This window comes from Trachemys scripta, chromosome 3, assembly GCF_013100865.1.
Source record: "Trachemys scripta elegans isolate TJP31775 chromosome 3, CAS_Tse_1.0, whole genome shotgun sequence".
NCBI classification, from domain to species: domain Eukaryota; kingdom Metazoa; phylum Chordata; order Testudines; family Emydidae; genus Trachemys; species Trachemys scripta.
In genome coordinates, this window is record NC_048300.1 from 150,122,773 (window position 1) to 150,135,120 (window position 12,348).

The 12,348-nt window shown below is 37.9% G+C and overlaps 1 protein-coding gene across 1 annotated transcript in view; it reads right to left on the reverse strand.

Annotated features, from left to right (window-relative positions):
- COL19A1 (collagen type XIX alpha 1 chain) overlaps positions 1-11,973 on the reverse strand; it is a 311,359-nt gene extending 299,386 nt beyond the window's left edge. The window contains exons 1-4 of the mRNA XM_034766226.1: positions 11,787-11,973; positions 8,730-8,859; positions 2,335-2,409; positions 1,678-1,777 (exon numbers count right to left, since the gene is read on the reverse strand). Coding sequence (XP_034622117.1) covers positions 1,678-1,777; positions 2,335-2,409; positions 8,730-8,823 — 269 coding nt within the window. The 5' untranslated portion in view covers positions 8,824-8,859; positions 11,787-11,973. The remainder of the gene's footprint in view (positions 1-1,677; positions 1,778-2,334; positions 2,410-8,729; positions 8,860-11,786) is intronic.
- Positions 11,974-12,348: the final 375 nt, after the last annotated feature.

A 12,348-nucleotide genomic window follows, 5' to 3' on the forward strand; every position in this document is an offset into this window, starting at 1 on the left:
AATCGCACAGTTAAATAATAATAGAGTACCATTTAAATATTTTTGGATGTTTTCTACATTTTCAAATATATTTATTTCAATTATAACATAGAATACAAAGTGTACAGTGCTCACTTTATTTTTTATAACAAATATTTGCATTGTAAAAAAAACAAAAGAAATAGTTGTTTTCAGTTCACCTAATATAAGTACTGTACTGCAGTCTCTTTTATCATGAAAGTTGAACTTACAAATGTAGAATTATTTACAAAAAAACCTGCATTCAGAAATAAAACAATGTAAAACTTTAGAGTCTACAAGTCCAATCAGTCCTATTTCTGTTCAGCCAATCGTTCAAACAAGTTTGTTTACGTTTACGGGAGATAATGCTGCCCACTCCTTGTTCACAACATCATCAGAAAATGAGAACAGGCATTCTCATGGCACAATATACTTACATGCCAGATGCACTAAAGATTCCTATGTCCCTTCACGCTTCAACCACCATTCCAGAGGACATAAGTCTATGCTGACGACGGGTTCTGCTCGATAACAATCAAAAGCAGTGCAGACTGATACATGTTCATTTTCATCATCCGAGTTAGATGCCACCAGCAGAAGGTTGCTTTTCTTTTTTAGTGGTCCAGGTACTGTTGTTTCCACATCTGAGTGTTGCTCTTTTAAGACGTCTGAAAGCATGCATCACACCTCATCCTTCTCAGATTTTGGAAGGCACTTCAGATTCTTAAACCTTGGGTCAAGTGCTATAGCTATCTTTAGAAATCCACATCAGTACCATCTTTGTGTTTTGTCAAATCTGCAGTGAAAGTTTTCTTAAAATGAACAACATGTGCTGAGTCATCATCCGAAACTACTATAACATAAAATATACGGCAGAATTCAGGCAAAATAGAGCTGGAGATAATGCATTTTTTTTTAAACCAGCATGGAAGGATGTCCTCCGGAATGGTTGCTGAAGCATGAAGGGGCATATGAATGTTTAGCATATCTGGCACGTAAATATCTTACAATGACGGCTACAAAAGTCCTATGTGAATGCCTGTTCTCACTTTCTGGTGACATTGTAAATAAGAAGTGGGAAGCATTATCTCCCATAACTATAAATAAACTTGCTTGTCTTAGCGATTGGCTGAACGAGAAGTAGGATCGAGTGGACTTGTAGGCTCTAAAGTTTTGCATTGTTTGGTTTTTGAGTGCAGTTATGTAACAACCAAAAAATCTGCATTTGTAAGTTGCACTTTTATGATAAAGAAATTGCACTACAGTATTTGTATGAGGTGAATTGAAAAATACTATTTATTTTGTTTATCATTTTTACAGTGCAAATACTTGTAATAAAAATAATAATATAAAGTGAGCAGTGTACACTTTGAATTCTGTGTTGCAATTGGAATCAATATATTTAAAAATGTAGAAAAACATCCAAAAATATTTAATATATTTCAATTGGTATTCTATTGTTTAACAATGTGATTAAAACTGTGATTAATCACAATTAATTTTATAAATCACAATTAATTTTTTTTTGGTTAATCGCGTGAGTTAACTGCGATTAACTGACAGCCCTAATATAGATCTTTATAGATCTGAATACACTGCTTAATATATCAGTCTGTACCTAGTATTTAGCTTGGATCCTGTTAAAGATATTTACTGATAAAGTATTGTTTTACTTACCGAGTGTCTCTGATAAGAGGTGTGCTTCCCAGTTTAAAGCAGGTTTTTTCACCTCCACAAGATGCCTGTCTCAGAGAAAAGCTTTCTGCTAGATCAAAACCTGTGAAATGTGATATATAGTAATTTAGTCTATTCTTTGTTTAATGCAATTTTAAAACCTGGGGAAAGTATTGATTTTTAGCATGCTTGGTGCTTTTCTAGTCTATAGACTGACAGGCTATTTCAAATCCCAATGCTTTGGGTCACAGAAATTTCCAGTTTGCATTTTCTCATAGGAAGGGATATGAGTGTGAAATTCCCTCAGCTCTTGACTTTTCAACCTCTGAGGAATGCATTGGCTGTTTTCTTTTACCATCTGAACTAATGAGAATAACTATGCTGCAGATCTACAGTAAGTCTGAGAAGCAAATGTTAAATCCAGACTAATTTTACAAGCAAAAATTTAAAAAAAACTTACATGTATAGAACTTAAACCAGAAAATTACATAAATTTATTCTAATTTTAATAAAAACATTTTTTCTAATATTAAAGACAGCTTTAATTTAAAATATTTTATTGTCTCTCTATAGTTAAAGCCAGCTTCAGTGGGGCCAGGATTTCACACAAGGTTTGTAAATTTTAAATGCTCTATCTTTTGTGTTAAAGAAATCACTTACCTGAAACATCAAGATTTTCTTTGTAGATATGTCTAAGCTGATGTCCATCTGGTCTCATTATAGGACACACTGTAACTACAAAACAATAAAATATAACAGCTCCCATCAAACATTATCAAATAAAAAAATACATCAGACATAAAACTATTTATTATCATGCCAGTGAATTGCAAGGCAACATGAACAAAGTTCAATTTTCAATGTAATTAGATTACTACTAATATTCCTTCTTGTTTCTTTATATTTAGGATTATGAAATAAACCAAACTACTATATTAAAACAACAGTAATTACATTTTAGTGTACAAAGTGTTCTCTTAATACTATAATTATAAACAGATAAGATGTAATCATGTTTTAATTCAATTGTTTGTGATTAAAACACGCCGATATTAACTATTCAACAACTCAGGGAAATAATACTACATTCTTACAACTTTTTACCCCCAATCAAGAATACCATAAAACATGATACCATATGCTTGGCAGGAGTGAGGGGAGTTGATGTGTACAGTAAACTTTGAAAAAAAGAAAATTTTACAGCAGACACTATTATGAAAATACAACAATAAAAGTTATAAGTATATGATGGATTACCCTAGCAACAGTTAAATATTATTTGCAGTGTAGAAAATAATCTCAAAATGTGATTAATAAGGTTATTGTCATATTATATAAACAATGAATATCTCATTGCTTATCTCTTTAAAAGACTGTTACAAATTAAGCAGCTTTGCATTAGAGATTGTTTTAACTATGCATTGATGTATTTGTTTCTAGTAAACAAGCACAGTATTCTAATATTTGTAATATAGTACACATGCAGAGGCTAAGTCTAACAGACTGGTTACATTTAACAGCCAAGATCACAATAAAATAGGGTACATTAGTTTAACAATTTAAGGAAGTATATTAAAAGTTTAAGTTTTAAGTACTGTAATAACCCTTTTTACTAGCTTGTCTCTAATAAGTAGTATTTGAGGACCTATATATGGGCTCCTACATTTCCAAAACCTTAAAATCTAATATCAGTGAATCTTAACCCAACATTTTATCATATTACAGCAGCGTTATGGTTCAGTAAAGACACACACACACTTTTTCAAGAAGTGGATAAAGACTAATGTAAATTTTGTGCATGTTAAAACGGGGCTCTATCTTTTTACAAAACTCATGAAAATAGTCCCACTGAAGTCTATTGGGACTACTGGAGGGAAGGAAAGCAGGATTTGGTCCAGATACTCTGTAGGCATGGAATCCTGTCTTGAGTTGAAGAAGTGCCCAGAAAAGATTGCCAAAATAAGCCTGAAGTTTCAGCAATGGAGGACAAGGGACTTTCCAACGTGTCGGTTCAGTGATAAGAAAGGAGGAATGAACTAGCAGTATCCTAGAAATAGTCTATATTTAAAGGATTTCCAAATATGTTAGAGACTGAAATTGACCCGGAAAATGGTTACACTTGTAATTGTAAAATGCTTGCAATTCAACACTGACTCTGTAATAATACAGAAAATACATTCTTCTCCAAAAATCTTGAATTCAACTCAATATATAACAGTATCACATCTTTACAATTAGCTTAAGTGGTTAATTTGAAGTAACCAGTAAATTTATAGCTGGAAGATATAATTTAGATAAAAAAATTATTACCTCACAAAATGATTAAACATTTCTGAAATAAAGATGGCATTGGTTTAATTAAAAACAGATTGGGTGAAGGCAGTAATATGCATCAGATTCTGTCAAACACCTTGTTTCATTTGTCTAAACTGCAGCCCACAATTAGAAAGCAAGGTCATTTATGGGCAGATTAGTTTCAAATATATCAATTAATAGATATGTAATAGGAACTGTTCTTGTTCCTACAAAAGAACAAGAAGAATAATTCACATTAGAGGCAATTTTGCCCAGGAGAATATGCAGAATTGTAAGAGTCTTTGTGTTGCTATCTCAGTAGTTTATATGTAATCTTTCATCAGACTCCTAGTTGGCAATACAAGCTCATTCTCAGTTGTATTTATTGTGCAGCGAGTTCTCTGTTATCATGTACTTATTGTACTTCTAATACTCTGGTGGAAATATACACTCTAGAGCAGAGAGGCATGTTCACATTAGATAATTTTTATCCCTGAACCGACAGCTGGAAAATGTACAGGCCTGATTCTGCTCTCATTTACACCAATATACATCTATAACAACTCTGTGGCAGTGAAGGGAGTTACTCTGAATTAACAGCAGCATAACTCCTGTCCAGCAGCTTTAACTTACACTTGGGTGGAGGATCAGGGCGTTGCACCTGGCTCCTTCTGGCCCCGCTCCACTAAGTCCAAGTGAAGAATCAAGCCCTAATTTCTCTGCTATCCTGCTGACTGAAGTTGTTCCTGAGATGCCTAAGACCATGTAACGCACTGTGGGTGTATTTTTATCAAAGGCATAACAGCCATGGCAGGAAACACAGCATACTAAGGCCACATAAATGCTACTTTGCTAGTTGTATTCTGTATACTCACAAAAACTGAAAGAACTAGTGCAATTCTTCTTCTAGTTTGTGCTAAAAATGACCCCATCACCTCAATGGTACATTTTCCTAGACAGCTGAGCCAAGAAATTAGAATGTTAAGAGCAACAGCTTCCCCTATATATTCTTTTTCATACAAGGAGCTGACAGCCCTCAGTTTTATAGACTGATACAATGTCTGTTTTACAGCTATGTTTTATAGTGAGGAAGAAAGGTCCAGCATGATTTTTAACTATTGCTGACAACCCTGACACTTGTATAGACACCACTTCTGTCATGGGTCAAACTAGATAGTTTAGAAAACTAAATTAGACAAGGGGACTACATGAAAGACAATGATCAGGAAAACAAGAGAATTCTTAACAGTCAGCAAGGACATAAAAACTATGGCCTGATTCACTACTCAGTTACATCACACCAGAGTAAAAGTAGCCAAGTGGAGCATTGCTTTGTGTCTAGTTTTAACTCCATGATTTCCATTAAAAGTAAATGGTAATGGCAAAGCTACCTGAAAAGAACACTGAAAATGCAATGTACATACAATTCATAAGGCTATCCATCCACCGAATGGGTATAGAACTTAAATTATAGAAATTCATGAGTTCTACTAATTGAGTTTAGTCTTGTAAATCAATAAAATTCTTTCAACTCTACAAAAAAGTCTATATACTACACGTATATATTCTCACATGTGAATCATAGATAAAACCTGAAGCTTTAACACAAGTCTAAGATTAACTTTCTAATGACATGCAGTACAAACTTCAACTCCCAGTAATTTATAAGGCTACACCTACACTGCAAGTTATGGGTGTGATTCCCCAGCTTGCATACATGTACTAGCAGTAGCTTAATGAGAGCTAGCATGAGTACAAACAGTAGCACAGCCATGACAGCACAGGCCGTGGCAGCACTGGCAGTGGCATGGCTTAGCTGTGATGAGTATGTACCCACCAGTTTCAGGTGGGTTTGTACTCGGCATGGCTAAACCATGCCATCGCTGCCATTGCCCATGCTTCCGTGGCTACACTACTATTTATACTCATGCTAATATGTGTATGCAAGCTGGGGAATACACCCCTAATGCTCCAATATACACACAGCCTAAGAGTTCAAGTCTGGCAGTTTATACATTCAGAAAGCTTAATGTATGAATCAATTCACTACAGTATTAATATCTTTTTATCTAATATTAATATATTGTGTTCTATAGTGAGGTATTTTTCATATCAGACTTTAAAAACTGCATTGGAGTGTGCCCCTGAAATTATTAGTGGAGTTTGAGTCATATTTTGATTTAGAGTCAACATTTTTCAAAACATACTTCATGTCAAAGGCAGTGGAAATCCAGCAGGTCTTTTCCAATATTGTTGGCAGGCCCAGAACTTTTCATATGCCATATTTGTCACAGGTCAGACAACAAAGCTTAGCAGCCCAAGTTACAAAAAGGGAACTCATAGCAAAAAGTTGGACAAGACAATCAGAATGAGACAGAACTATTAACATTCAAGCAGAACTTAGAAATGATCACATTAGAACTTTCTAGAGCTCAGTTCCATTTTGTGAAAACACATGCTTCCAATAATCAAAAACTAGTTAAATCAACCATGTAAACAAAACAATTAGGAGAAAAATATACCGAGGAAAAGTTAGGTTTAACACATGGCTGTGGAGAACTTCATGAACTTCAGTGTGGTAACCCTATCCGCTCCCTTAGATTTATTATATTTTATTTTTAGAAGTAATCACTTCCCTCCAGTAAATGGTTAGTACACCAGAAGTTCTGCACAAACAAAAACTGAAAGGGATCATTGCTGTGAATCAAACACATGTCAGCACACTCAACAGGGCCTAAGGAAGCCTGCTCAAAGCAGGTCCAGAGTAATCTGTCACACTCTAACATTTTCTCTTTTCAGCACTGCCATTTCTTTAATTACAACAATATTAACTAATGAAATGAAATCACTTCCAAGGCAAGTTCAGAATACTAAATGGAAAACAAATCTCTCTCCTTATCATATTAATCCACACATGTAACTTTACCCTTTCTTTGTGCATGATTGATTTCCTGTATTTCTTTATAATTAAACTTAAGTGGGAACTCTCCCTGCATTTCAAAACTTTCCCAAAAAACAGTAGCACAATTAGACTATACTATAGGGGTTGTCAGGGTCCTGAGGCAACATAGTATTGGACTTGTACAGAAGCAAACTCTGTTGGTACAGCATAGTGAGGTGGGTAGGGGCAAATGGCACAAGTACAAATGGTGAAACAGGACAGCCATAAAGAAGTGTCACTGCAAGGGCTACCATGCAAGAATCTTGAGAGGAAGAAGCAAAAGCAAGAGGACCATCCAGGATGAACTGACCTTGAGGAGAAAATAAGGGAGTCACTTGGATTAAATGAAAGAAGAAAAAGCTTAAAGAGTTTGGATATTTGTCTCTCCTTTCATGTGTCCCAGCCATCTCTCATGGCCTAAATGGTCTTCTATGACTGGCTTACATTTAACTGAAAAGCCTTTTACCTGACAAGAGGGAGTTGCACTCCATTTTGTTTTCAAATGTATTTAATTTAAGTTGTACATATGTTCATGTTGATCATTTGAGCGTCTCCTGCAGCCCTTTTAAATGTTCCTTCCTCAACCCTCCAAATGAGGTAGCTGGATGTGCCCACCAACTACACTCCTTCAAATGGCAAGAGGGGATTATTGCAGGGTTATTAGAAGCAGTTTACTCTCCCACCTCCCAGGGTTTGAGAATAATACACATACAGAGCTCTTAGCTTTTGCTGTTCTAAAAGTTCAAAAGAGAGTTTAGAACCCAAACTCAGATTCTCCACAATGTACACTGCCCAATCATAATTATCACTACTATTTATTATTTGTACTCCAGTAGCATTTAAAGGCCTTAATCAGGATTGGAGTCCCATTGTGCAAGGCACTAATCTTAAACACGTTGGGCCTGATTTTCAGGAGCGGTGAGCACCCAAAACTGCTATTGCCTTCAACTGGTTTTCTGGAGGGTAGGCATCTCTGAAAATCAAGTCCTAATTGTCTATCTTTCTTTAAAAAAAAAAATGAAAAACCTTTTTTGTTAGCGATGTTAGGCACACTGAAGGGAACTGAGATATGGGCAGTGTCTATGGCCAACCCCAAGAAACTGACAAGTCATTATTTGATGCAATATCATACCAGTTGGTCACATTTACAAGTGTACACATGATTTATTTCTCAGAGATGGTGGATTATAGTGACAGAATACAGAAGAAGAAATGGGACAAGAGATGGGGAGAAGGACGTTGTTTTAGAGAAGAAAGCTAGTAAGAGACAGATGGCAAGAGGGAGCTGAGAAGGGGGGGGAAGGGGGAAATCAAAAGTAATGCACCAAACTTTACTGTGATCATTTTGCTAGAATTTTATATCTCTTTCCCCTCTCCTCTGTTTATTTAGGGGCAAGGGACTGCCTTATTCTACCTCTCTGAGGTGCTTGGCATGCCTTTGGGGCTCTTAATAAATGCTTTCCTCTGATTAAAACACAGAATCAATTAATCAAAATTGTATTAACAGAGTTCTAGATTTTTCAAGACCAGGACTGGACTTTTTTTGGATATGTAATATTAAAAACAGAAAATATCAGGGGACCACATTGCAAGTGGCTAAACTGCTTCCAAAAATATATTTCTCTTTGTGTACAGGAAACAGAAACACTGCCTTTAGATACATCCGATATGGACTTCTTCAAAGAGATGTCAAAACTGATTGAGCTTCCGTAACTTCATATACTTACATGGTCCATTTACTTTCTAAGCATCATTATTTATTTGTTGAGCTGTGTCCTCAGCCTTTTGTCTGTTTGGCTACAAAAAAAGAGAGAAGTACCTGTCTTGTCAGTGGCTGCCATGTAAGTTGAAACAGGAAGGAGGAAGAGAATTGCCATCCAAAGCCAAATTATGCAGAATCCAATGTGCTTCATCTCCTCTTGGACACATGTGAAAAAATGACCACAGATCTGAAACAAAAAATACTCACAATGGGAACAATATCTTCTTATTCTCCCTTTCCCAGCCCCCTCCCCCCAAAAAAAAACCACAAGGAAGAATTTATTTGTAAAGAAAAGAGAAGGACATTGGTTGTACACAATGTATATCATTTAGTTGCGTTAAAGCTCTGAAAAAGTTTACAGACTAATCTGAATTTAGAATTGGGTGATAAATGTATTTCTTGCTACTTTTTTTAGTTTCATGAGCAATTCATTTACAACAATACTAACTCAGATATTATTTAAAAAGCCACTAAATTATCATTCATTAGAATGACTAGTTTCTTTTTCTCCCTTCTAGCTTTTTAGTCTTAGATATTTTAGTTTAACTGTTTGGTGGCACAGTGCTGCAGAAAGACTGCTGAAGTAGTCATCAAATCAAATGAGGAAAACTTAGCATTGCTTTATATTATCTTTTATTTAAAAACAAAATGGTCATATATTTGCCCATATTCTTCTTTGCAAAATATGCAAGTGTCTAGGGCAGCCTGACCTAAGTTTGCAGTTTAAATCTTACTAAAAAAGAATGAAACTTGTCCAACAAAATATCTTTGTCTTCCGAACACAATACTGGGCTTCTTCTAAACCAATTACAACTAGCGGGAAAGCATGGATTTAACAAAGCACAGTAAAATGCAACAATAAATTATTATTCATATTTTTCTTAGAGAAAGCATGATGTTGTCCTGTAATATGAAAATAAACTGAAGAAAAAATACAGCTGGTGTGTCTGCTCCGGAAATGTCATCTTTATGATTATTTTTGTGTTGCACTATTTTCATCTTCATGGTTATTCTGTCAGTCAGCAGTACAGATAGTAACACAAAATGAATTTGTGTCAAAAGAACATCATGGTGTAAGTTCCTGCACCTGCTTTACAAGGAGACCTCAATGTACTAGAGCTTAAAGCCTATGGCTCTCAAATCCTGAAAAGCTCTTACAAATTAAATAACACTGTTACCAATTGCTAATGCTGCTATCTCCCTCACCATGCCTACTGTATCTGTGCATGTTGATTCATCGCTAGTTTATTACTTCAGAAGATGATCAATCACTTATACAATCAACCCGCCAGAACTTAATAGCAAGAATTGACTTGAGTTTATGACGGTCCAGCCTGTAACACAACCCGCCTTGGAAATTTAGTTTCTCTGATTAATTTTGATTTGTTTTACAGACAGTATAATACACAGATACCAACTGACAGGCACTGAGATAACTGGGCAGCAGAAGGGGGAAATGTGCAGATCCTTAATTCCTCTGCACATGAACACTGCCAAGCTGCTGGAGTGTGGGAAAGCCAGAGCACTCGCTCCCGGGGAGGGGCCAAGGCCTGACACGGTGCAGGTCAGTTTGCCTGAAGCAGCAGCATTACCAGTGGCGCTGCCTGTAGGGTCTTGACTCCTCGCAGCAGCTGCTCTCCTGCCCTCTTTGCCTTGCTGTGCTTGCAAACTCCTGCCCAGCTCCAACCTCCCCAGCCAGCCCCAAGCGTTAGTTCCCAGTCACCGCTACCCCCCGGCTCACAACCCCAGCTCCCCATCCCCAATCTCTCTAGTGCGAAACCCTTTGTCCCCAGCCCAACTCCTCCCTCCCCGGAGCGACAGCGGGCGGGCGCGTCCTGCAGCGGAGCCAGCCAGCCAGGCGGAGACGCGCCAAAGCATCTGGGAACCGTAATTCCCGGAGCCCGGCTCGCAGCAAGGAGTCGGCGGCGCTCGCTGCCAGCGCACAGCGGAGAAGGCGGCAAAGCTGGGGGCGCAGGACCCCACCCCACGCGGCTGTTCACGCGCCGCCCGGGCGCCCCCCGTGGCCACATCCCTGTCAGAGAGGTGAGCGGACCCCCGTGTCTGTGTGCGTGGGGTGCCCCTAGCCCGCGGCCTGTGAGTGCTGCACTCGCCGACGGCCGGCCGCCCCCGCGGTTCTCCATGCAGAGCCCATCCTGGGGCCCCGCCAGCAGAGCGCAGCGCCAGTCGCTGGGGTTGATGCCCAGCGCCCTACGGGAGCGGGCCCCTCTGATTTGCATTTATCCTAACTGGCTTTTCCGCTGGGAAATTGCACCGCCTGAAAAGCCGGGCTCAGCTGGGGCCAGGAGCGAAGCTGCAGCAAAACTCGGTCAAACTTACCAGAAAACTAACAAAAAATAAAAGGCAGGTGGGGCTGGGAGAGGCAGCACCTGCTGCCTCCAGGTAGGAATTGCAGGGCTCTGGGGACATGGGGGGGAAGATCGCGTCTGGGACGGGGAGATCAGTTTCTCTCTCTGCCCCAGCAGCATGTCTGAGCTCTAGTCAAATAAAAGTATAACTGCCAGTGAAATGCACGAACAATGTGATTCAATGCAGTAAAACTCAAGAACCCCTGAGATCCATGGAGGTTAGGGGCTGTGCACCTGCAAATTCCCAATAAGGGGCTGTCCTTTCTTTTACCATATCCCTTGTCACTAAACCATTTCAGTTTACTGCATTTAGGCCAGCAGACTCCCACAGTTAGGAAAAATGTTACAGACTAATAGATATTTGCTTTTGTGTATAGACATATTATATGTACATCCACGAGTATTTAACAAATATACACATTTTGGCCTTCTGCCAGTTTGTAACAGCATTTAATCATTTTGTTAACTATAGTACATGCACTAGGAGTATTTTGATTAGCAGTTTTAATTGAAACAAAATATATATACACACCGACATAATTATAGTAACTTATTTACACAAGTGTGAGCAGATAGTACATTATCTAGCGTGGGAACAGTATATAAACATACAGTGTATAGTATTTATATATAGGGTACAGTCAAAATCAGAAATAAACTTGATTAGCAATAAAGTGAGCTGAACACATACATACAATAGTATGTGTGTGTGATGTGTAAACATTGACTATAAATATGAGCTGCTTACCTTTAATTTTTACTTATTAAGTCCAACAGAAGCACAGTAAATGTCTGTACAAAGCTGCTGTAGTGCTGAGGAGTTGCTGGAGCGAGTCTCCAAAGAGTGGGATGCAGCTCTGTCCTTATTAGTCTCACACAGTGTGACCCTCCCACTCAGTAAGCACAGAATATACTGCAAGACAGGACAGACACCAACACAGTCAGGGGTTTTACATAATCATACTAATCTCTTCCAAGTCTGGTAATAATATAAAAAAGGTTATTTTATTTTATTTGTATAATAAACTGTTCCACAAATAAAATTGTTTGGTTTGATTGCATGAATGAAAGGGTGTGTGGGTTCTGTTTGTGAAACAGTGGCTATGAAGTACTGTGCATGGCATTAACACACCAGCAGGGAACTGGCTTTTAACACATAAGTGTAAGCATATGTCATTAATTTTATATACTTTATCATAAATTTAAGACCAACCAACCAACCAAGAGAATGCGCCTATTTATGGCACTGATGTTGCAAAGCCCAGCAGATGACTGGTATTTAGTTTGCCTTTTTAAGCCCATCATTTAAA